The sequence below is a fragment of the Buteo buteo genome, chromosome 12 (genome assembly GCF_964188355.1).
Source record: "Buteo buteo chromosome 12, bButBut1.hap1.1, whole genome shotgun sequence".
Lineage (NCBI taxonomy): Eukaryota > Metazoa > Chordata > Aves > Accipitriformes > Accipitridae > Buteo > Buteo buteo.
In genome coordinates, this window is record NC_134182.1 from 31509844 (window position 1) to 31537561 (window position 27718).

General features: G+C 36.4%; 1 protein-coding gene across 5 annotated transcripts in view; it reads right to left on the reverse strand.

Moving 5' to 3' along the window:
* RYR2 (ryanodine receptor 2) overlaps positions 1 to 27718 on the reverse strand; it is a 455131-nt gene that overhangs the window by 282464 nt on the left and 144949 nt on the right. For 2 of the 5 annotated variants that reach the window (XM_075043201.1, XM_075043200.1), the window contains exons 4-5: positions 16695 to 16715; positions 8464 to 8478 (exon numbers count right to left, since the gene is read on the reverse strand). The exons of 2 other annotated variants lie outside the window; for them this stretch is intronic. In XM_075043201.1, the coding sequence (XP_074899302.1) occupies positions 8464 to 8478; positions 16695 to 16715 (36 nt within the window). The remainder of the gene's footprint in view (positions 1 to 8463; positions 8479 to 16694; positions 16716 to 27718) is intronic. One more of the 5 variants, XM_075043202.1, reaches the window with a different exon arrangement.

A 27718-nucleotide genomic window follows, 5' to 3' on the forward strand; every position in this document is an offset into this window, starting at 1 on the left:
CACAGATGTATGCTGAATGTCTGCAGCTCATCACACTGGGGAAGATGAGAAAAACTGCTGTGAACATACTGCCTTACCAACATTTCAGATTTTACCAGAAGCTTTATCAACAGCAGGCATAGGTACCCAACAAACAAAGTCACTAATATGGACAAAAGCTTGAAATTTCACTGATATTTTTATCAAAATTATTCTGTTACTAGCCACAAATTTGATACCTAACATACAGATTTGGTTGCCTGTTGTACAAAAGGTGAGAGGAATAGTGTGATTAACAAAATCACAGCTATGTTAGTTCGCCCTTGTTTTGGCCATATTGATTTGTCTGTCTAGCACCTATGTTGTTAAATGTCCATTTGTAGCTGGAGAGGAGAAAAGTTGGCTCCAAAAAATTTCAGTCATGTCTGTGAAAAATGGGGAGTGGTTTTTTGGATCATTTTTCCCCAAGAGGATTAAAGTAATTCTTTTGAACCAATTTTTCCCCATTAAAAAAATGCAAGCTAGTTTGCTGTTTCTGTTTCTTAGACAGAAAACAAAGAGTTGCAAAAAACATTTCAAGCATTTTCCACTTAGAGGTTTCTGAGAGGTAATTATAATCAAGGCATCTACATGGAGGGAAAGTGAAAAGATGAAATAGAAAAATACAGGAAAGGCTGGAAGAGAAAGCTGGTACTATGAAACTGCCTTCCATTTTGGAGCCTGACTTGCAGGATATGTACATACCTATAAGTTAATTTCCTATTTTAAAGGCTCATTTCACAACTAAATACTCAGCATTTATCTTTATGTGAGAAACTACATAGGAAGTACCTGTTGGGTCATGATTGTCTACTGAAAGAGTCTTTGATTTTCAAAATAATCCATTCCTACCTGGAATGTTGCAGAGAATAAATTTTCCACATGTTAAAAAAAAAAAAAAAAAAGATTAAAATAAAATAAATTTGAAAGTTAACAATTGGACTTCTATGGCAAAGATGCAACATTCCAAGATGAGGTGTGCCACTGAAGTTTCACCAAGTTTCTAGTAATAGTCAAAAAATAATATTTCAGAAGACACTGCAAGTAAGACTTCTTGGGAGCCACAACCCTGACTAATTCAATCTGTAATGCTCACAGATTTTTTTCACAAATATATGAATGGCATTATAATGCAAGCAAGTTTCTAACCACCACATTATTTATAATGAGTCTTATTTGCTTTATGTTTTTAATTTCCATTTTTCAGATTAATTTCTAAGATGGACAATACTTTCCTTGAATAAAACCAAGCAGGAGAAAAATATATTTGTGTTCAAAGAAGAATTTATCCATTAAGTTCTACAAACTATGCCATTCAGGAGTATCAATTATATGAACGCAAAACATTTCTCCTCATTTTATCCTCCAAGGATTTGGGATTTAGAATAAGACTTGAAAAGCCTTCAGAACTGGTAAACACTACGGTCAATAAATTGAGATTGAAAGCATACAGGGCAAATTCACACTGCTTGTGAAAACTTCATATAAACTGCCCACCTCTAGTCTAATATTTCTGCAGCTGGAATACAAGATTAATTTGGAGTCTTTTCATTACCCAAAAGCCACTGCCAAAGCAAAGGCAATTTAGAATACAACAACAACAATTAGAGCTGAAGAAATTAGCATTCAAAATATATAAACAGCTTTCAAGTTCAATGCATTGTTAGACCAGGCAATGAGAATAGACTACTAAGATCTGAGCTGCTTAATTTGATGTAAAGACTGTTATCTTGAAACAAAAATACAGAATGAAAATAAGTTAAAATGGGGAAATACTTATTTTCCTTGTTTTCTTAATAGAAATAGGATTTAAATGCCAAAAAGAACTTAAAAATTACAACCTACAAACTATCTAGTAAAATATGCAAATGATAGAAGCAGCATAACATGAAATATTTATAATTAGATTGAACAAAAATTTATATATTTTACTGGGAATACCAATCCTGCAGTAAGATACGTTATACATGACTCAACGGACCTTTTATATCTGTACAATTTTGTATACACAAATGTCATATGTACAGACATGCAATCACCTGACAGATTAAAATAGGTATTTCACTGATGTTAATTCACACAGTAGCACTTGCACCAGTTGTGCCCATGGCTGCATTGCTACACTTGTGGCTGTACATGAGAAGCTGCAGGAAATTTATCACGGTGACATTGAACAAGTGTTTTGGAGCCATTTTTGCTTCTGGGAACCTGACTTAAGATGAGAATTTTTAGAGACTAGTGAATAGCCCTGTGGCATCCAAGGAGATCTGGAGTCAAATAGCCATTACCTTTCCCTTCTTTTCAAGAGAACAGCCTTATTTCTACTAGAGAAAACATTTCTTAGACCAGTGAGTACTCTACTGTAAGCAAATGCTGACATTCCTTTGCTGACAGGTCTACACAGTCTCCAAATTTATGAAAAGGGAAAAAGCTATGAGCTTCAGGGAAATACCAGAGAAAGACAAACATGTGAAAGCATGTACTTACACAGGATAGTTATTCCAGTGTTTTGTGTGTGTACAGACAAAGCTTTTGTAACGCTGTCATTATACAAAATCTAATGCTTGAGAAAGCCTGACAGCAATTGCATTTAGCATGTGGCTCTTCAGACAATTCTAGTCACCCATGAAAACAATTTAAAAATACTGAATGTGTCATAAGAACACAGGAACTGAAGCACACTCTCTAGAAAATCATACAAGATAACACAGGGAGTTATTAAGAACAATGCAATGGGTTTTCCTGCCTCATTCCATGATGAAACTATAAGAGCAGAATAGAATTAGTGGTACATGCTGTAGGGAAAATGACAGTACAAAGACTAGATTGTAAGTACAGTTTTGATGGACTTAAAAATAAAAAAATCAAGTAAACACTAAGCTAGAAGACGTCAGTAGTAAATCCTTCAAAAATGCAATCCATCTAATTTACAGTAATGGTAAATTACGACCTAATTCCAACCAGTTGTTTAGCCTGGTATTTCCCCTGTGCCCCAGACTAGCCAAAGGAAACATCAGCCCAAATAGTCTAGATGGAACTTAGGACCACTCAATATTGCTCTGAATGGGTTTCTAAATAATACTACATGGCACTGAAAATGTTTAACACATGAGAGCAGCTGTACAGTAAAAGAAGAAAGGTGCTCCCTGTTTTTCTTCACAAATGCTTTCCAAGGCAAATACTGCAAGATAATGTAAAAAATTTCAAGTATGACTTTTAGTGGCTATTTCATATGTACAGTGGAGTAAAACAATGTCCTTTAAAGCACTGAGTACTTACACTTCATTAAGATGGAGGAAGCCTCTGAAGCAAAGCCTAAGTTAACTTTATTGCCAAAGCCAACTGGGAAATCAATGGTTACTGGATTTAGTGTTGTCACAGACTTAAAATACTAACAGCAGCTTAAAACTGCAACATGTAATAATGGAACAGTGATTTCAAAACACACCAACTTGGTATTTAAAACAACAATATTGTCCACTTTCGTATTTAAACAAAATACGGGAAAAGCTAATTGTTTCTACTAGTGACGGCCATCTTACACTTAAAATAGATGCTGGAGAAAACAGCATGTCAAACAGAGGACCCCTATACTACTACAAAACCACGTGCAAATATAAGTACAAAAGCATTATTTTCTCCATGATTAATGTGTTCTAAGTTTCATGAAGTTCCATAGTTTATTTCTAACATTTATACTATGAGAAAACTACAGAATGAGGGGAAAAAAATCCTATCTCTAAATCTAGACATTTAGTTCAAATGTATAAGCATTAGTATATAATTAAACACAGAATATCCTACAGTTACCTGCTTTGAACCCTTTTAAATTAAAACCCATCACCACCACAAAAATAAACCAAGCAGGAAATTGCACCTACCAGTGATGGACGCCCTAAAGAATTATATATAAACAAAGTATGTGTTCCTCCAGTGATGGAACCTTCTCAAAGTCCCTTCCCTGGGACTCACATTGGGGCTGTCAAATTTCCCATTCAGAAGCAGTCATTACGTTCCAAAATTGTGGTTTTGATCCATTAGAAGAGAAATCAGATAGGAAACGTGGGTCTGATCACAAGTATTGGCTCGAAAATAATCAACTACCACGCATTCTGAGTAAAAGTATATTTAGGCCCTGGACTATGCTGCTCCCAGTCAGAAACTACTGGGTGTCAAGATCAGAGATGTAAGGCTGCTGGCTGGCGTCAATGCCTTTTGCAAGAGGTTGATGAAAGTTTTTAAACCAGCAGGCTAATACAAGTATTTAACCTGAGCTGGTTCTTTAGAAAGAAAACTGTGAGTGCACAATGAGGAACATGTGCTTTGTTTATATATAATTCTTTAGGGCTTCTGATCTGCAAGATAGAATGAAAAGTACTAAAAGGATGTGTGTCCTGGTTTCAGCTGGGATAGAGTTAATTTTCTTCCTAGTAGCTGGTATAGTGCTATGTTTTGGATTCAGTATGAGAAGAATGTTGATAACACACTGATGTTTTCAGCTGTTGCTAAGTAGTGTTTAGACTAAGTCAAGGAGTTTTCAGCTTCTCATGCCCAGCCAGCAAGAAGGCTGGAGGGGCACAAGAAGTTGGGAAGGGACACAGCCAGGACAGCTGACCCAAAGTGGCCAACAGGGTATTCCACACCGTGTGATGTCATGCCCAGTATATAAACTGGGGGGAGTTGGCCGGGGGGGGGGGGCAGATTGCTGCTCGGGAACTGACTGGTCATCAGTCGGCAAGTGGTGAACAATTGCATTGTGCATCACTTGTTTTGTATATTCCAATTCATTTACTATTATTATTGTCATTTTATTATTATCATTATTATCATTATTATTTTCTTCTTTTCTGTCATATTAAGCTGTTCTTATCTCAACCCATGAGTTTTACTTTTTTTTCCCCCGATTCTCTCCCCCATCCCATGGGGTGGGGGGGGGGAGTGAGTGAGTGGCTGTGTGGTGCTTAGTTGCTGGCTGGGGTTAAACCACAGCAATGTGGAATAAATTTAGATCTTGAAGGCATCTGAGTCCTTACTTGGGAGAAGGAAAACTCCATGATGGCAGAATTCGCCATGAAGTGAAAGAAACTGGAAAAAGACTAAAAGGAACTGGGAGGAATAGGAGGGAAGGATGTCCCACAGTCTAAAACCATCTCACTATGGTTCTAGACATAAATATTTGCATCAGGCTACAACCATTTCTGTAGAGGAAAGGATGCTCAAAATTATGTTTCCATAGCAATGCAAAACCTACTTATCTATTGATTTCATTATTAATATGCAATTTTTTAATCTGTTCTAGACCAATGCTGAGGGAGGCCAGTATTCATCTAAAAACAGGAGTGATGATACAATCCTACAAGCTGACTAGAACTGGGGACCACTACAGGTAAGTGTTCAATGAGACCTCTTACTCCCCACAATTATATCGCTGTCTAAATTTTTTCACACCGAACACAAATTCAGGTGACTAATGAGAGCTTCTTTCTAATACCAGACAACAGGCAACTGGAAAACACAGGAAGGCTCGTTCTCTTAATACCAGCATGATCACTAACAGCTTATGAAAAGCTAAAAGAATTTCTTGATGACAAAACACAAACTCAGATTAATTTAGCCTAAGGCAACTAAACAGCCAGTGGAAAGAAAAAGGCACTTTTGGTGAGTAATTCAGCCCACCTAGAATCTGAGCAACTCTGTGATGATACCTATGCTTCCGCTTGTGGTTACATAGGGAGCTTAGGGTATCCATGGCTGTAAGTCAGGCATTTCAGTTTTGTGGGATTAATGCTGGCCAAAGAGTCCACAAAACCCCAAGCAGTGGTGAAAACAGAATGTGTGGAAACAGGCTGAGTCACTGCAGAACTTGTGTAGTAACCCTCGAAGAGAGCTAGAAGGCTTGTGAGACAAGATTAGTCAGGCAAAACTAAACAATTCACACTTGGAATAGCAACACTGGGAAATTACATCTTCAGCAGCATTGGAGAACTTGAAAATGCTGCAAGCAGTAAAGACTACAAAGTTGCATAGTGTGAGCCAAGGAGTTTTACATGTTCTTCTTGTTCACAGAAATATCCATTTTCTTTAAAAATCTTGATACAAAGAAGACAGAATTTCCTTTCCAAAGTAAGAGCATCCAGGTCAAGATGCCTTGAATTCTTCTACCAAAACCCAAAAATGCTAATGAGACCCTTCTGCAATTGCTGTGCTCTTGGGCTGCCATTTCCAGTGGTTGGCACCAAACCCATGGCATTGAGCTGCTCAGAATTTAAAGACGTAAAGTAAATCAATTCACTGAAATGTAGCATTGTGGTAATATTCCTTCACCCCACTCATATCAAATAACAGCGACACCAAAGGGCAAATTCAAACCAGTCTAAAACCTCTTTGTTTGTCTCACTGTAGCCTATATATCGTGTAACAGTGGAATAATAAACAGGAAAGTGAACCTATCAAGACTTTATATATGCTATACATATTCTAGTCTTTACACCTTATTTTTAAATAACTATTTAGTTGATTGACTTTTCATGGAATTTACTACTAAACAGTAAATGCTGCAGAAATTCAGGTATGGAGGTTAGTATGACTGATGACTCTGCTGATACCTACTGCTGGATAATGATGGAGGTCTGTGACCAAAAAAAAAAAAGAAACAAACCAAACTTCTTTCCCTGACATAATCAGCAGTTACTTCCCACTTTGTGTCGTGCCAAGCCAAAGAACAGAAAAAGGAGTTTAGCTAAACTATAGGTTTCCGAAGGATGGCTTGCTTTAAAAGCTGCATTAAAATCTGTAATTATGCTTTATATAAATATCACATAAAAATCTGAACCTGAATAAATCAACTGGCCAATAAAAATCATGAGCATGTCTTATTTGGTTAAGAACACATGGATATTTTACTGTCTATATTACAAAGATTGGTATCATTGGTAATGCTGATAAACATTTGTGCCAGCACCATGCTAAATGATCCCATTTTTGCTAATATTGACCTGTTGGGAGGCAGAATAAACAGCCGCATAATTAGAAACACTTCAAATATACCTCATGATTAATATTTCCAACACTACATTTACGTTATCACCTTCCCAGCAATGGGAAACTTCACATCAATGAAAAGCAGATACAGCAGTGAAAATAAAAATAAATAATATTGATCATCTGTTTCCAGCCTTCTATGCAAAAGAAACATTTATATTTACAGCTGAGGCAATACTTTCATTACAAACTCCTACTTTCAAGCACTTTCACTGGATTGGAAAAAAATTGCCCAAGAGGATAAAATTTATCGATTTCTCCCTTAGCCTAGTGAAGATTTCTCTTCCCCCATATTTCTCCTCCTTCACTGCATAGGAGATAGAAGGAATTAATAAAAATCTTCCTGGTTATTTTAGAGCTAAATAAGTGGAGGAGGGAGACATTTTTCACAGGTTAAGGATTGTGCCTAAGCTTTTTCTGTTGCTGTGTGATACAAGGAATGTGAATCATCCTTGTCACTTGAGAAAGAAACTCACAGAGAAAGAATAAGACAGACAGCCAAGTGGGAAGAAAAGATGGATCAGCAGAGGAGTCATGCTAAGAAAATTCCTCTGACATCATTAAATCCAGCCCTTAAAATAGCACTGCTTATCTAGCCCAGAATTCCTCCTTTTTGGAGCATGACAATGAAGCAAGACCATACCATAGAACAGCAAACTTTGAAGGGATGAAAATCAGTAAACAAGTCATTTTAGAAGGTGAGTTGGGATAGACATTGATAATTCAAGGAAAAAGTAGAAAATGGATAACCAACCGATCTTGGCTAAAATCACAGCCAATTATTCAAATGTTTGGAGGTTCACTAAGTGCCTTGTCACAGTCTTAATAAATAAAAAAAAATTAAAAAAACTAAAAAAATAAAAGCACTGAGAAGCAGAGCTCCTGCACAGGCTTACTGACCTGAGGCAGTGAAGGGCCAGTGACCTCCAGCCCAAGGACTCCCCACTCGCCCCACTGAGACACCATACCATCACAACAGCATTCTTGCAACAGAAGAAACCGTGTGCTGTCCCCGCTTTCCAAAACACCCAGATGTTTTACTGAGACTTTAGTTATTTATTCATTGTCTCAAGATTTCTTATTTACCAGATAGTGTTACATTCTCACTGAAAGGGTAAGGATGAATTGAGAATTAGAGAAGCCAGTCTAGAGTCCTCTTTCCAGTCCAGAGTCCTCTCTCCACAAAGGTGCCTGCCTTTGGTCATTCATGATCTAAATAAACCATAACCCCAGCCCAAGCTAAAGTCACTGTGGTTTCTAATTCCAAATTTTTACCAAATTCAGTATGTGCCATTTTAGTGAAGGTAAGTTTGATGCTGATGTTAAAAATAAAGAAAAAGAATGAATTAAACTAAATTGTAGGAATTCACAGAAAGTATCACACCAAATGTTTAACTTGCTTACCTTCATCATAAATTTCTGTAGAGCCACGAGAAGGGGAAAAAAAGAGAAAATGTGAAATGAATATTTGCTTTCAGGTGCTTAAAATGGGATTTGTTTTCCCTGAAAAAGTGAGTGGGACACACAGAACTACAAACCACATTAAAAAGGAACATTTATCATTGCAATTAGCATAATTATATAGCTCGTGCTAGAAAGCAAAACAGCTGCTCAGAAAAAGGCTTCATCATTTTTTTATGCAATGGTTTTCTCAGATTTTTTTTACTTTAAATAATATAGCACATTAAATACTTGTTGCTTAAAGATAAAACACAGTACAGGTAAAACAGGAGCCATGCCTGATCTTAAACAACTTGCTCTGCAGATAGTTTCTAGCTAAGTACAACGTGAGTTGTAAAGTCCTGCATTCAAAGCGCAGTGCTGGAGAGCAACACCATTATTGTAGTAATATATTGTAAGTAAATGCACAATAAATTAAGAAAATTAAAACATTACTAATACTTCATGCAGTGGTTAAAAAAAAAATTCAGTGCTACATGACTGATGTCCGAAGATTATGGAAATTTTTAGGTTAATTTTCATGGAGGTTGCTCAAGAATAAAAGGAGAGTGATACATTATGTTACATGCAGTGATTTGTTTTTCTTTGCGAGAGTCCTATGGCCAACTTCTCCTCTTTTGACCTCACCAATTCTTGTTTTGATATCACAAAGTTTGAAGTTGAGGACTGAAGTTTGGCAGCAAACCTCTATCCCACATGAAAAGAAAGTCTAACTGGAGAGCTTCCAAGCAAGACTGGGTCCTTTCATTTCGTACATGCTTTTGAAACAGAAGTATCTGTTCTCAAAGATGTACAAGATGTTCTAGCTTAAAAAAAAAAAAAAAAAGGTATAATCTAATCATCTCAAAATGTTCAGAGACTTCTCTCCTTAAAAGTCTTCCAGGTCTATTTGGTAGTTAGACATTTGGAAACAAATTGATCAAAACTAAAGATCATGCACCCTGTCCACCATCCCCATAAAGGAAGGATTTAAAATACAGTAAGATCATTTTGACATTATTATTCATCCCACTTCTTGTCACTCCAGTATTTTGTTTGCTTTTACTGGGTGGCTCCAGAAACTAACCAGAAGTCTGCTGAGCTGTCTACAGTGGGGTGCATGTGTAAATTCATTAATACAGAAACAAGTTAATTACAGGATTAATTCTAATATAACCTTTCCTATATTTATCAATACTGACTTTCATTTGCCATCATGCTGTCAGTTTATCAAGGAGATTAGATCCATCAAAGACCTCAGTCTCTTCCAGCTGTCATTCATCTGTGAAATTTTATTCTGAGAACTACGCAACCCCACTGCTTTTTCCATATTACAAGTACATTAAACAACAGTCCTTCTGTGAAACCTTCTGGTTCTCTTCTTGATAATTTATTTAACTGCTTGACTGTAATCTCTTAACTAGCTTTAAATTAAAGTGAATAGTTTATCTCTTCCCTTGATTACTAAAATGATACAGCAGCTTCTTGTGCTGGATTTTTTTGGAAGACCAGATTTAGCAATTTATTCTCTTCAGTGGACATATTAAATGAACTGTAACAAATGAGAAACAATTGTCATCTGTTTGGATCTGTCATATTGTGTTCTTCAGAGTTACTCTGGTTCCTTAACGATTTTGAAGATGATTTACATGTCATTCTTAGAGACAGAAAGTGCCATGAACTGTCCCCCCCCAAGCTAGAAATCCTGAAAGACAACAGTGGGTGAGGGAAGTCTGAACACATATATCCACCTACTGCTTCAAAACCACCAGGGGAAGAAATACTCCTAAACGTAATTGTTGTAAAAATGCCTTCTCTTCATAGCAGACACTTAAATACATGTTATATCCATCCACAATTGCGAAGGGAATGCCCCAGCAAAACTTCAGGCCAAGCCTAAGAAGTTATGTGCCATGAACTGTGCTGGCCTCAGCTGCCCAGCTACCAGCAAATGGACAGGGCAGAGGCTTCCCGATACTCCTGTCACACCCTTCTGCAAGAACGTTCTCCAAGGGTTTCAGACCAAAGCCCTTCTTAGCTAAAGGAGAATGCTTACTTAGAAAAACATTAACTCTCACCTTGGCGAGGGGAAAAAAAAAAACCCAACCCCGCACCACCGTGAAGCAAAACAACAGAAATGACAGAAATTACACACTTCAGGTAGGCAACGAGCTGTTACACAAGAAATTTCTCCAACTCACCCTCTGCAGAGGAAAGAGCTTTCTGCTCCTTCACACTTGCTCTCTGTGCCTCAGCACAACAGCACACATGAGTTTCTGGACTAACATTAGCAATTCAGAATGTCTATTTGAAAATTAAACAGATAGAACAGACCTATAATTTGAAATTTCTTAATGCCATTCTAACATCCATTGCTCTTGAAAGGTATTGCTTTCCAAATGCTAACACCAGAGTGTTAAAGTGATAAAAAGACGGACTGATACAGTCACTAAGTACAACAAATAATTGTTGTACACTTCAACACTAACTCAGCTAAGAGTAAAAGAAGAGATCAAATTGTGATGACATGTTATTTTAGTTATACACAAAGCTCCTGCTCTATCAGTGGAGCGGCACTGATGGCAGTAGAGCTTGGTCACATTAACATTTGAAATGTGACATTCTACACACCCTAACAAACAATGTAGAGGTATACAATATCCAGTATGAGACACTATTAAAAACAAGCTCAGTCTTAAGAGTTATTAAGGATGAGATTTATGATGTACGTTTCAGCTAGTTGTGTAGACTTACTCTACAGTCAAGAAAGAGACAGTCATTTCTAGAATGCAATTCATCTGATTTATTAAGCTGACATTTTCTGTAGGACAGGACCAACTATGCACTAGAAGTGTTTGATTCTCTGTGGTGACTACAATTAGGAGTCTAAATAACTTGCTAACCCTACACTGTCTACAGCGTAAACGCCTAAAGCACCTTCAATACCTGAAGAGCTGACCAGTTATGAACTAAATACAGAATACCTATATTGTATTAGATACTGAAATTCAAGAATCCACTGGAGGTTCTCTACTGCGCATTCAGAAGCAGGGTAATAATTGGACTTCTGACGTACTTCTGAACTACAAATAAGTGTCTCTGTTAAAACCAGTCCTACTGAAATCAATGCAAATTTGATGACTAAATGCATTGAAGACACCATTTCACCTTTAGAATTCACTTGTTCAAGAAATAAGAATGTGCTGGTTTACATGCATCTGTTTCTCTAGCATCCAAATTTCTCAGAAGTTTTTCTGAGAGGTAGGACTGATAACTGAATGTAACCAACAACTGGATAACCATATTCCACTGACTTAAGTCTGCAGGTGCATATGCTATCTGATCTTTTGGGGACAAATGACTATGTGAGTGCTTAGTGTCACTCAAATATCATCCTTGTGGAGGAACTAAACTCAGCACTCAGCAGCTAGACTACCTGTATGGCTTGGAACATGACCTAATAAATAAATAAGGAAAAAAACCTTTGCAGGATTTCAAATTATTAGATTTGAGGCACGTTACACCCATCATTCTATCCATCATCCTAACTGTTCTCTAAATAAATAAATTAAATAAATAAAATTTAAAACCTATTGAAGCTTTATCTGAGGACACAAAGGATATGTTGTCAATGTAAATATTTACATTGGGCTATTATATTTTTTGGCTCCTTGGACAGCTATTGGGTAGCGTATCACTTACTATGATTGTTCAAATACCTTGTAATTTATAATCTCACCTTAATTCTTGGGCTCTCTGGCTAGATTAAAAAGTAACAGCAATGCTATTTTATTTGGAATTTTTAATAGCAAAGTTATCAAGATTAGTTTTAAAATCCTTTTAATTTAGAGATTATTGCCCGACTATATCTTTTGTACTATTCTTGTAGTATTGTATTTGCTTACGTAGAAATATCAGATTTTTACACTAACCTAACCAAGAAGTATTGAAAACAAGTAACAAAGTAGAGTTTGCCGCAATTCACAGTAATTACTACACAGAACACAGCTTGAAGTTCTCAGATCTGTAATATGGACTGAAGGAGAAATACGAAAGGAATCCTACTATACAGTTGGAAATGCTACTATTCTATTAAAATAAGTGCCAGTCAGATTTGCACACAGATTTCTTTTGAAAAGAAGTGTACTTAAAAAATGTTTGTATTACTTTCTTTTGATGATGTGAATTAGACTTGTGCTGCAATTAGCAGCCACGACAATATACAGTACACTAAGGATGGAACTGCAGATGTCGTTGAAACTATAGCTATAGGTGTGGCATTTTAAGCAGTATTTCCATAGTCACTCCATTTCAATAAGCCTGTTCATTTTAACATCATTCGGTGCTATGTCCTCCCATTTTCCCTCAAGAGAAAATGTATGAGAAAAACTGAGTGATCCTATGTTAACACTGCTGATATTACTCCCTGCATTGAGTCACCTCTGCAGCCTATGTTCTATCTAAAATTTAAATGCAAATGCTTTAAACTGGCGGATCAAATATTTGTGCATAATTATCATATTTTCCCACCACAGTAATCTGACAAATCTATATTTATGTAAATGAACCTAGTGTGAACAAAAAATTCTCAATAAAAATTAAGTCCTTAGATAATACATTTAATGTTTGAAAATCACACTGATTATAAATCAGGGATGTGCAATTAATTACTTTAATGGCACTGAAGACATACTACTGCAACCATTTGTCTTGATGAAGCTTTATTTTGTAGTTCACTCCAAATTCTACAACAACCCTAGCTTTTTTCCTCTAGCCAAAATCCACTTGTTATATTTATCCAATCCACACTATCCTCAAAGCCAGAATCTATTCACTTCTCAATTCAGAAGTCTCTGTAATGAAAGCAATTCTTTTGAAAAGTGTCTAAAGTGTGTTTCCTTATTCTGCAAGTTTTTTTTCTCCAAAGAAACTGAAAATTAGTTTTATTAGTGGCATAAAACTAAGCTAACACAATAACTATTTGAGGGGAAGAGAAAAAGATTTCCCATTGCCTTCAACAGAAGAGGTTCCTCTGTCTGTTTGAAAGTTGCAGACGATCTTACAATGTTACAGTTAGCACAGCTTTGCCATTAGCCTGTGTAAGGATGAAAATCCTTGTCCCTTGCACTCTAAATTTAAGAACCAATACACTTGGTTTCCCGTCAGGTAAAAAGCTCTTCAGAGTAATCTGTCTTGAAAACAATCATTCTTGATGTCTCTTAATGCCAAATTTTCAAAATAATTCACCAGCTATAGGTGGGCAGATGTGTAAAAAAGGCCAGGTTTTGGAAACAGTAGATGGCCTAGAAAATTCCCACTCCTTACACTGAAATCTGTTACAGTGCTAAGCAGTTGTTCTGAAAGTCAAGACAGACATTCAGGTGCTTTTATGAGAACAGAAGTCCCTTAAAAAAAAATTATCAAACCCTTAAAGTATACAACACCCACCTTGAAATCTCAAATTTGCAAACAAACACCAATAGTTGCTAATTCACAGCAACAGCCACTTTATTTCCCTTATTTCATAAATATATTAAAAGAGAAAAAATGACAGGCAGAGTGAAAGGAATTCCTTTCACTATGCATTATTCAATTTGTTTATTTCACTACTGTTATTTTCTCTGTAAATAAGATATATTCAGTGTCTTCTAAGTTTCAGTTGAAATTTAGTAAATCCCTCTGATCAAATGCTGGGCTTTTCCCCCTTAGTAGTTTAATTAAAAGCAGAAGAGCCATTTTCAAATATGAAATGGGGACCAGGATGAAAATGTAAGCCTTACTTCCATTAGTTTTTACTTTTGGCGAGATGTCTTTAATTTGTTTGATTCAGCACTGAAGCAGACCTACAAGCCCTCACAGTCGTACCTGCTGAGAGACAAAAGGAAAAAGCCAAAGGTCCGAGGAATATTTTCAGCCCATTTCATTTTCACCTAGCTTCAACTGCCACATAGGCCTTGCAGTAGAATAAAGATTTTGGAACAAAATCATGAGAAGAATAATAGTCATTTGACAGGAGAAGCACAGCAGAACTGGAGTAAATCCCTCCAAAATTTTTGTTAGCACACTTTACAGGCTGGAGTCAGCTCCGAAGTGGATGACTCTAGCTTATCCTTTGAGGCATGAAACTGCTTGCAGCAAGGTTCAGTTACTAATTTGGTCATTAATTTGACATGAAGCTTGTCCAACTTAGGCTCTGAGCTTGGGCTTCAAGGTGTCCACAGGTACATAGGCATAACTGAACACACTTGCATTAATCTTGTGTGTTCTCCACTGGAAAACGTCTTATGAAGAAATATATGTACTGGAATGAGGTGTCTAGCCTCAGTGACTGTGCAGCTGTGCAACAGCCAGCCTTCTGATGCATTAATTCAGTATGTACATCTGCAGCCCACCAGAAGACCTCTGGTAACACTCTGGAATTATAGAGGTGGCTAAATGCTGCTTTACAGGGCAAACTACAGCTCATCTGAGATAGAATAATTTCATATTTGAAGTAAAGCCAGCACCCACTCCATCTCCATCAGACAGGAGGTTGTCTGGATTACAGAACTGGTCTATTAAAAAAAGAGGTTAGCCAATGTAACTCGGAACGAAACTAGCTCTGCTGTCATGGGAACCATTTCTCTTTAAAATGGTTTAAGGGGACATTTCTGTGAAGCAGTCTTTCCAAGGCATAACATTTTGATGTTACTAAATTCTGAATTTTTTTTTAAAAAAAGCAGAGCTGACTTGTATTTATGCAGATAATCCTATATTTTCCAAGAATACACTCTTTGAATATTTCAGTCAAAAACAAGACATGTCAGAGTGTAACCAATAAAATTCTGGCTTACCATTTTTGATGCATCATGAACTATGAAGCCAGGTGCCTGTATACTACTGAACTTCCTTTTTATTGTTGTTTTTCTCTTTGTAGCAGAATTCTTCATAGAAATAAAAGTACAGAATCTAAAGATTTAGAACCAAGCCCTCTCACTTGTAATTAAAAAGGTGGAGAAAATGAGAAGATAACCTAACCATCAGTGTGGCTTAAAAACATTCCAAATCAATCCCTATAAAACTTTGCTGGTTGTCACAAATATCAGATTCACAGAGTATGAATAATGCTGTCATACTGATACAATTAGGTAAAATTAATACTTAACTACACTTATTGTTAAATATTATAAACATCTACATATATATGTCATATGACATAGATAGTTGGGAATACATGAGTACAAAGGGGGTTGAAAAGCCTAAGCCACCATTTAAACAATGTACTTACCTACAGGAGTCTCAAGGAAGCTACAACTTGAGTCACTACTTACTATAAACATGTCATAATCACAGATTAAAATTCTATAATGTCTGGCTGAAATAAAGTGAGACCAGTGCTCTAGCTATGATATTGGCCATATACTAAAGGACATCTGAGGTTGTTTCTGGTCATGTGCAGCTCAAATTAAGTCTTAAGAAATCAAGGAGGCTTATTATAGTCCAAGCTTTCAGACAGGCTTCTAACATTTTAAATGTGAACAAACAATTCTACACACACTTTTATGACTACTAACTCATACATATGCAGATGTTAGAGATCACATTGGAGAAAAACATACGTAAATATGTCCCATATAGGGGAGTTATATCAGATGCCCAAACGAATATGCATGGTAAACAGAGACACATTAGGAAAGGCCTTAACAACACATTCAGCAGAGAACTGTGCTTTGGCTTTATTTGCTAAGATCTATGAATGATTTTTTTTATTCTGTAGCAGCTGTTCTCCATCATTAAATATTTTGTATATATATTATTTGCAGCTAGTTCCGGCGTCACACAATATTTATCAGTATCAATTATCTTACTGTCATGCATTTTAGGATTACAGTGTCTATACTGGAAAAGGCAGGGTGGGTTACAGAATGGAGTTATAACATTAGACAGCAAGGCTCAAAACTGACAGGCAATAATCATACATTTATATTACACAATTCTACAATCAAATTAAAAGAGAGAAAACTCATTGTGGTAGCATGAAATTTGGTATGACAATTCAGGAATGACCAGATCCTACATGACCATGTATCTGCCTCTTTTTTTGAGCCATGCAAGTTGAAGGGTCATGAACACAGAGGGTATCAAAACAGACAGGTTAGACTCAGTGGCAACATGAAACATTTGGGATCAAGTGAATAAAAGACAGAATCACATACCCATTTTTCCACATCAACTAGCTGTAGAAAGAAAAAGCAAGAAATCAGTAAATCTCTTTCCTTAAATACAGCATATCAAAGTCTATTTTGAAGTTAACATTTCACATTTTTGGAAATGTATCTAGTATGAAAGAAAATGTATGAGTAGAAGCTATTCTCCTGGCACCTCCTCTTTAAAATGCCAATTCCTCACTTTTTGTCTTTATTTTATGGGAAGCACGTCAAATTCTGGAAGTCCAAAATGTCTATCTATATATCAGATAATAGGCAGCAAATGAAGACCGATGCTGAATTAATTCCACACTGTATTCAGTACCAACCAGTCAAACATACAGAACATAGTTTCCCACAAAGCATATCTCCATTTTCTCTTGAGTAAAGCTCTGTCATAAGTGAACACTATTCACTTGAAAAGGCTTAGTGGCTGCTCTTCAAGGTTTGCCATTTTAATGAATGCCAAAAACATGAAAAGTAAAATTAGGGGGTACCTCTCAAACCCTGACCCGACAACCTGCAGTATAAGAGAATATCTTGCCTAAGAACAGAGAACACCAAAATGCCATTCATTTTTTCTATGGGGAATGAGAGAATCACTTCTAAAGCTTAAGGTTTTGTATTAACAAAACTGTTTCAAGGTTCATTAAGGAAACACATTTAAATTACTCTCTCTAAAAAGTCTTCGGATCATCTTACAGCCTCAGAAAAGATTGAGAGTATCTACTAGAACACATTTCAGCTACTAGAAAGTTTAGTATGGCACTACCTATTAAAAACTTACTTGGCACCAACAGCAGCATATCTGAAGCAGATTTGTCTCTGGACTTAGCACAGAAAACTCTGCAGCATGTCAAGCCTTCTGTGGTTTTACTGCAGGTACACATTGACCTTTTGTTAGCAGATGTCACATAAAATTTTAGCAATAATTTAAGATAGCTTAGTGCAAACCATGAGCAATTTTCAAAACCAGTAGTTGGATTCCAGCTTACTTGTGAAATTACTGTAATAAAAGGCAATGTATTTAGTTCTCTTCTATTAAAATAGTTTTATTCAAAGTAAATTTTCACACTTTCTTTAATATACATTTCAATTAAAATGAAGCTTTATATTTTCAATATTCTTCAGTCCCGCTAGCACACAAAGGTTAGAAAACACCATCTGACCTGCCAACTAATTAACATGATAAACTTATAAGCATTTATTAATCTGAAAGTTCCTACCCCTCTTCTAAGATTTGGACTGCATTTAGATTTATAATAGAAATTCTGTGATTTGTCTCTATTTTTTTTTAATACTCTTTACTGTGACTTTTGTTATCAACCACAGCTGCAGAAATGCCTCCTAAAAAACATGTAGTGTTCTAAAATAGATGCAATATAAGAAAAGATATAATAAGATGTGGATAAGTTAGAAAAGCAAGCAATGATTTAAATCTAAATACAATCAATACAACTACAATGCCTTAAAAAAAGAGAGTAAGCAATAGCCAAGTTAGATTCACATATAAATCTTTCATTTATTACTTTGCTTTTGATACGCCTTTTGTTTTGTTAAAGTTGTATAGGCACTGAGAACAACATTACAAGCAATCTTATTGTGTGACAATGACAGGAAGAGGTGAATTGATTCACACTTTATTGCCTTGCTTTGAGAAGTTCTCACTGTCCCAGAATTTAAGTGAGCAGGGCAGCCACAATTGGTGTCAGAAAGAAACCACTCAAAGCTCAGCATACATTATCAGTTGTACAATCAGTTGCCTTATAATTGTTGAATTGTCCATTTACTTTATGTTAATGGACACCAGTTATCTTCAAGAGTCAAGTGCAGTATTTGTCAAGTATTTATAAACTGTATAGACTAAACCACGACAATTAGTATACCCATCTTCAAGTAGATTTGTCAACAGGCTTTGGCATATGCCAAAGGCACACTTACTCAGTAGTCTCTCACAGGACAACCACTTGAACTGTGCATGTACTCTTGTCAAACCCTACAGTTTGACACCTACATGATGGTCATACGGGAAAGACTATGAATGCATCCAAAGAGATCTGCTTCTGAAAGCACGGTACAGTGCAGAGCCCAGTAAAATCTTGCATTTTTAATTATAGCCATATTCTAGGCCTCCTGCTGTGTGCCTCTTGAGAGCCCTCCCAGATCCAGTGTGCTCCCTTTTCTCCAGCCATCTGTGGAAGAGCTCTTCCAGCTACTGAAGTTACACAGAAACATTTCTTTCTTAAAACCCACTTTGTCCCAAGTTTTAAAACTTGCCTGTGCAATGTATGGAGATAAAATTTTGATAGCTTTTACCCAATGGAACCTATTCTGGAAGACTTGTGACCTTCAAGACATTTAGTATCCTATTTGGGGGCGAAAAAAGGCATAAGCATGACCTAATAATATATCTACTTGCCTGGAAATTCCTAGCAAGCAGATTAAGTAAACCTACAGGTATATCAGATTATTCATATCTAAGATTAATTGTTCTAATGTAGACAAAATAGATGTAAAGCTCACATAAACAGAAATGAAACAATGGATATCTCAGCTTAGTGCTTGTATCTAAGATCTAAGCTATGATTCAGATAACAAGCAAGCAGATGCTTCACAGCACATCTAAATACAGATTCTGCTTCACACTGACAATGCCATCTTGTCTGCCTTCATAGACTAGAATACACAGGAGCCCCTTTTCCCCTGGATTTCCCAGTATACATAAAAATTCAGGAAACACTGAGATTCAAAGCTCCTTTTGTTATGTACACATTAGTCATTAATCTGGGGAGGCAGGGAGAAACACCACAACACAACAAAACAAACCAACCAAACAACACCTCCCCCCCAAAAAACAAAACAAAACAAAAATAAAAACAAAAAAAAAAAACACAAACAAACCCAAATAAAAAAGTCCCTTCTACTAGACCACATCTTGTCACCTCCCTCTTTGGAGTTTTTAATGCTCCTTGGAATTGGAATTACCTGTTCTTACCATAAATTACTCTACTTAAGTTTTGCTGAGCTATTGACCTGTTAAAAGGTATGTATCTTCCAACTGGTCTAAGAAGGTTTAAACTTCAGGAAGGGTTGGGGGAATGGCAGGCAGGGATTGGCATTCAATTCTGTAAGTTCCCTCTCACTGTGGTATCTTACACTGTAAACTACTTTATTTCAATCGTACATTATGTTAACCACAGTCTGAAAGAACAGTACAATAATTTATTTTATAAAGCACAGTAAATTTTGCCTCATCACAATAGATCCAAATCCACGGAATTCAATAACTATTCCTCTTCTGGCTCATTTTCTCTCCTGATCACTAAGTCACATTGTTTGGAAAAAGAGAACAGTTAGGTAGGTGTATACTAATTTTTCTCTTTTTCTTTATCCTTTACATTATTTCTTCCAGTAGAGGAAGCAAAATCCATCTTAAAATATACATACCTCACATGCAGTATGCTGCTTAGAAATATCCCTTCCGCATGTATCTGGGTACTTGGAAAAATTTCCCCAGAAGAAAACAACATGACACTGGCTAACATTAGATACCAAAATTTTGTGGGTTCATTGCCATGTGACAGTTCTAAAGATGGGAAATTATTATCTTGCCATGAGAACACCAGCATTACCAAAAGGGTGAAGGATACAATGTCTCTAGAATTTACTTAGTGATTGTGGGCTACTTATACTACAATAATTAATCACTTTACAGAAAGCTACTAACTTCAACTTGAAAGAATTATTTCACTGTCTACTGCTAGCAAGTAGCCATCAACATAATTAATTTAATGAGTAGAAAATATGACACTTCAAACTAGAGTGTAGTGCTTTATGGATAGTAAAATGGTATGGCACCCATACATATAGATGTCTAAGGAATACAGGTAGTGCTATAAGGAGAAAAAACAAGGATGCAAAATTGTATTTTAAGAATCAAGCAAAAGATTAAAGATGCCATTTAGGATTACAAAATATTTTCACTTCTTGAACTAGATGAGAACACTATACTACAGAGTCTTCATACTTCTCTTAGAACTTCATATAACTGCAGTAAGAAGTCCTCCATGAAGAACATAGAGCCATGATTTAATAATTTACTGCAGTGCTAATCCAGAAACTTCAGAGAACGATCTGCATTTGCTGACTTCTCTTCAAAGGCACATAAGAGCTCCAATCTTTTCAGCCAAGCTTTCATTTTAAATGCATTTAGTCCAAACTGGAGGACTAGTTTTCCAACAATTTTTTTTCACTGCTGCAGATATCCAGGACTACATTAACCAGACATAAAAGCCAGTTAAAACAGCAGGAATGTAGTTCTGTTACCCCTATTTTCTCTTTCTTAAGGAGTCATGAACTAAATGAAGAGGGACCTTTTCACCATTACGAGGAGTCATTCACAAACTCACTTTTTGAGTCTTGACATAAAGCAAGCTCACAGAACATGTGCTGAACATCCACTAATACAGCAACATTAATTACCAGCGTTCAAAGCTGGAAAGTAAGCTATTTTAAGCTGGGCAAAACAGCCTGCTGTTATCTATTAATAGGTATAATATGATTGAAATAACCAGGGAGCTGCTAAATTCCTGTGTACAGCCCACATCAGTTAATATTTAAAATAGGGAAACAATAACTAGACATGATTTAGGGTTTAGGAACTAACTACTAGTCAATGGGGCTTTATGTTTATGTGAGAAAAGGTAATGGATTGTGGTCTGGTCAATAAACCTTGAAGAACCGCTTGGAACTGCCAAGATTAGGGAAGAATTAAGCAAAAGGTAATTCCTACAGGAGGAGATTGCGACCACCAACTCACTGACCACCTACTCAAATGATACCACCTACTCAAAAGAAGACAAGGAAGAAAGAAGACAGAGTCTGCGCACTAATCTACATGAGGGGCAAAGAAGAAAGAATCAATCATTAAGGAAAATAACAATGATTATGTATTAGTTAAGTTATAAATGTGAGAATTTTTGAAACAAGGGTGTGCTGTCTTGAGACAGGCACCCATTCACATGCATCAAAGAAATTAATTTGAAAATACCTCAACTCTCTGTGTTATTGGCTTGCACACTGGGTAAATGAACTCTGTTTGTGGGACAACACTACCATTCCTAACTCTGGCTTCTGTATTCTGTTTTCTTTCATCTGCTTGAGCAGCATATCAAAACATTAAGAAACTTGATTCCACACAGTATAGGAGAAACTTAGCTCACTATGGCTAATCACATTCTCTACAACTAATTATGAAAACTGCAACAAATATACTGCCATGATCCACAGATGGGACTGTGACCTGAAATCTCATTGAAGCAATGCATTCCAGCTAGTGGATGTCATATCTTCCTCTATGCTTATACTCAATTTTTCTGAACTGAAGCAGGAAAATTTTTTAGAAAAATAAGATATTTTTTTTTTTCTCAGCTGAGGAAACTGAGAACATAAAGCAAAACTTCTGCCTAAAACTCTCTAACAGAGATAAGCAAGATGAGAATAACTAGACTTGAACTAGACAGATTCCAAACTGAATTGTATTTTTGTTTCTGTTACAACATTTGATTATCTTCATAGACACCTTGACTTCCTGAATTTAATATTCAACAAGTTAATTGATGATAGGTCTTCTCTTCCAGCCCAGGGTTGTCTTCCATTGCAGACTTTTGTCTTCAAGATGCTTCAAGAGCTGTGCTTTCACGTTTATTTGGTTTAGCTCCTTCTCTGTACACAACCTAGATCAGAAAACTTAACTGAGAAGAAATAAATTCTCTTCCCCTAAAGACAGTTTTTACTGACCATCATCCTAGAAAGAAAACTTTGAGCACATTAGAGATCCAATGGTCATGGTAAGGCTGGGAAAAGGCCTGCCATCTACCTTCAAAATAGGAAACTTGTCTGGGATGATAAAAATGTTTGCTTTTATGCCATACATCCTCATTCCAAATATGGCACATGCAAAAGAAGAGCCCACATGCCAGGCTAGAAATATGTGCCTGTCACATTTTTGTGATTTGAAATAGATGATTTCATTCCTGTCTTTGCCTCTCCCTGAGGATAAGCAGAATGCAAAAATACTGCGCCTGCACTTCTTGATTTTTTCCAGTACTTACATTTGATCAAAGTGCAGTTGATCAAAGCTAAGTCTTATTCTTTTTGTGCCTTACTTGAAATGGCCTGCTAACAGTCACTTCTGATGCTAAATAAGGTGCACTGAGGAGAAAATTACAGTATTAGTTTTATCTGCAAAAGTTTTGCACTTTTTTCCCCCCCCCTGTTGTATTTCCTGTTCTCCTGTTAGCAGTGTGGCATCTCTAAAATAGCTGAGAATAGTCAGGATTTTAAATAGAATAAGCCTCTAAACTACCTCCTCTTTTCATAAAGCCTTCCACTGGTAGCCGACAAGTCCATCTGCATGATACAAAGGCGCACACTACATGAAATGCTTTGAGCTCCACTTCCTTCTCTCCTTTCTTTCTCCTCCTTTCTCTTCTTTCTCTCACTTACTTTCTTTGCAGTAAGAAGCATTTAGGTTATACAAATTCAAAGGTTAGAAGGGCAGACCCTGCAATAAGTACAAGCTAACACTGCTGGACACAACAGCTCTGTCTCTCTTCATGACACACCACTACCTGATGAAGACATACTCAAAGAATTTCTGCAGAAAATTACTGCCGCAATATTTTGTTACTTCAGTGAGTTATGCCTGGCAACTGTAGACAACCCTGAGACAATTGAAAACCCTCAAACTATAGAAATAACAAGCTATAGTTTGGACTTTTTGCTCAAAAGCTTGATTAAAAAAATAATTCTTGCCTTACTGCACCTATGACTTGTCAAAAGAGAAAACCTTCTGGTCAGTGCTAGGAAATTAAAAGAGCTCTAGTTCATGTTAAGAGACCTCTGGTTCGTTTCTCACTCTTCTTACATGTGGGGGTTCCGCTAGCAAACCTGAAAACATTTTCAGTCCATCCTATTCACAACAACTGCTGTTAGCTTTCAGATACGTTATTAACTAGGTTACTGAGAGAGCTTAAGTTGTCAAGAGTGCATTTAACTACCAATCTTCATATTTTTTTAAGGAAGTACCTTGATAACTTGGCTTATTCATTAATACACAGAACACTTAGTAAAAAAAATAGGGAGTGTTACCTTTTCCTGTTTGCATGAGGGATGAAATTACTTTCCCCCTCCTCCCATGCTGAGAAAATGACAAAGCTGCCAGCTCTCTGTGTTATCTTGCTGCTTACTAATACGAAGTAATTAATGAATTCAGAGTTCCCCAGTTGGAGATAGATTATTTGAATATTTAAAAATCCACCAGCTACAGTTGCATTCCTGTCTCAAAATGCCTCCATTCCTTCCCCACAGCATGGGAAAGCTTTTTAGCTCTGTGAGGAAACACACGATTTCCCTATCCCTTAAACACAGGAGAATTATACATGCAAGACACTTGTGTGTGATGATTCCTTCACACAAGGCCCTTCGGATCAGAGAAGTGCCTCATTTTGCTCCCTTCAGCAAATACTACCCCACACATAAAATTAGACGGCAGCTTGCTGGTCAGTGGCACAGAAAACAGATTTTATTAAAACAAGGCACCAGGAGAAGTGATTAATCAGCCTTGACTGGATGATTAGATGGGAGTTAATAAGCTCATGATGCAATTTAGCTGGAACTCTGCCTAACTGATGGGTATCTGCAGACAGCATTCTCCTGAAAAAATGAAGTTGTCAAATATCAGAGTAGAGGTTGTGAAATTAAAATTTTTCATATTACAGAAACAGTTTAGTCTAGAAAGCACACACAATGTGTGCAATCAAATGCTTTCATTCTCTTAATAAGGTCTGACATGGATTTATGAGTGCACAAATCCGAAAAACTCCTAGCCTTAATTACAATGCCTTACCATGATATAACTGAGACTTTTAAATAAAAGTTAATGGAGATATTTGTTATATGGCTATTTTCTCCTGTTGTCCAGGAATTATTTCTGTCTGTATTTCAGTGCTTTTCTAATATAATTGGATCAGAGTGGGGGGGGTGAGACTGTGACATCCAGAGGAAAACAAGGACATTCTAGAACTAATGTTACTAAAGGAGGAAAGAACAGTCAGATATTAGTGACAGGAACCAGGCTGTATATTGATCAATCAGTTCTGCTCCAAAGTTAAGATCTTCTGTCAGTAACAGAAATGAGACAACAGTGTATAAAAACTATCAATCCCACAGATGTGGAAAAATATACAGCAGATCAAAAATGACAACAGAAATGAAGGAAATAAAGGCTATCAAAAGAAATTTAAAAAAAATAATAACTAGGAAAAAAAGTTATTCCAATGCAAAAGAAACAGATATCTGTCTTTTATTGCTGTACGCTGAAATTAGTGCAAAATTCAGTGTCAGGTTTATATTAGAAAGATAATTAATTCAATGCATACTGCTCTACTTACTAAAAACCCACTGAACTATGCAAAGGGGCAACAGAAGTTGGTTGCACCAAGCTGCAAAACAAATTAAACTTTTAGCTAAGCATTTCCTCATGGACTGAAGTTTTCACTTAGAAACGAGTGAATGTTATGTGTTTGTATCACTCCCTTTAATCATCACCTTCCTGATTTCATTTTCAGGAAGCTCTTTCCAAATCCCAGCTACAGTAGGGTTCCTTCATACTTGGCTCTCTCAGTCTGACTTCTTGATTAGTCTAATCTTGCCCGCAGTCCGAACTGATCCATAATGCCAAAAGAAAACCAGGAAACTAATGGAAATGAAAAATCTGCCCAGAAATAAGAGGCAAAATTGCTGAAAGTTCCCTTCATGAAATGCAGTTAGACTATAAAAAGGAGATGGCTATGAACGAACGTTTCTAATTGCTTTAAATACATGCAGAATAAGCATGAGATAAAGAATTTAGAAAATGTTCCCTACTGTATTGTACTCAAACCACTAGCGGTATTTGTAGCCTCCAAATCCTCAGGAGATTTGCATTTCAAGTTACAAGGAAAGCCCCTAAACACTGTTCTATCCATGAAAGGTTTCAAAGAGTGGCCTGTGGTAAAAGACATTCTGAACAAGACAATCGATGCTGGGGGGTGGGGGCGGAGAAGAAGAAGAAAAACAAAACAAACAAACAAACAAAAAAAAAAAGGAGAAAAAAAAAAAAAGGTCAGAAATGCTTTCCTAAATGTCTTAGCTTATAACAAGAGAATTTTTCTATTTCACTGATAAACTGTATGAAGCCGAAATGATCAAATTCTACTGTGAAGACCAACAAATCAGTTTATTCCATTAATCCCTTCCTTGAGCTTTTAAATGTCCTAAAGAGATCTCTGTGTTAAGGTATTATTTTCTCTACTGTTTTACATCAAGCCAGAAAAATCATGATATCATCTATGAAAGTGATTACGATAGTAGGAAAAGTCACTGGGATTTCAGAAGAAATCTCAGTAGAAAGATTATCACATGCACTCTTTCTCTTCTCAACCCATGCCATGGTATCCATGAGTTGAGAATGGACTAGGCAAGCTAGGTAGGTTCAGACATCCAAGCTACAAAAAGGCTAAGCAGTGTGCAATCTTGAATTGGAGAAAGTCTGTGTTTGAACTGTCATTTCCAAACAAAGGTCTCAGTTCCCTAATAAAGTTTTATTTTCTACTTTGCAGCTTCTTGCAATACTCAGAGAGTCACAAGAAGCATTGGAGTCTCATACTTGCTGCAGTAATAGCATATAAGACTGCTTCCTATATGTTATGTTCCTCAGTGGAGACACACTATAAAAAGGCTGTGCAATGTCAAGTCTGGATATAGAGAATGTAGGGCTACAACATCAAGTCAAATGAGTGGGTTAGTTGTAGCATTCACTGTCTGAAATATGTACCAAAAGATTGAAAGATATGTGTTAGCACCTTCCAGTATGCAATTAATGATATAATAAATTTACTGGTCTTACACGCTTACCTGTGAAACAATAGGACTATTTTTCCTATCCGAACATAAGTGCAAATAGAAAAGAGTTCACATCAAGTTCTGTAGGTTTGGTTCATGGCATATTCCTCCCAAATTAATAGAAACATTGAGAACTTTTTCCTTCATCTCACAAAATTTGAATGAAACTACAGAATGTTCATCAATCCCCAACAACAGAATAAGTTACTTGAAGAAGAAGAAAAAAAAAATTCAGCAACATAATATTTCACAAAATTTAGTGAACTACCAAAGTAATCAGACAAGAATACTTGTGATCTGAAATGAATGATTCTCAATACCAAGATACTCAGATTACTCTGTTTAAATACTTGATTTCTGTGTAAAAAGCTCTAAAAATATTTTAGCATTTATTAAGCTATCCAAAACACTGCATTTACAAGTATTGGAGAGAGAGGGGGGGAAAAAAAAAAAGTAAATTCACTGTGGATGAAACATTTAAACATTAAGTCAATTTTCCTCAAATTTTCACTGGGCAACTTGAATGGCAGAATTTCAAAAACCTATCAAACACCATCCCTAAAAAAATAACAAACAGTAAAGTCTCTCACCTACATACTTTAGACAGTTCCAGGACTTGGGAAAAATGATCTGCTAAATATTCAGTTCAAGAGTTGTTGACTCCAGTTTCAAGCCAAACTGGGAAAGGACTCGGAATTTTGCAGTGTGTGGGATCACTACAGAAAGAGAACCATGGTCTTTCTTCTCAGCAGGGCCAAACACTGGCTACCTGATATGCTCCTCAGAAGATCTCCAAACCCACCAACAAGTTCTTTCTTTGAAATGAAGGCATTGCATTTCACTAAGTAATGGACCTAAAAAATAGTGCCACACAGCTGAGCGGAGAGAGTAAGAAAACTTACCTGAAATGCCTTGGAACAGGCAAAGGATTTATCAGTTACTGACATTATTACAATTTGGAAAAATGCACAATTTCTTTTGCAGAAGTAAAGCTATACACAGTAAACTGCTTATAAGCTAACAAATGAACACCACCTGGAAATGGAATTTTACAAAAAGACCAAAAATGCACAAATATCCAGTTAACT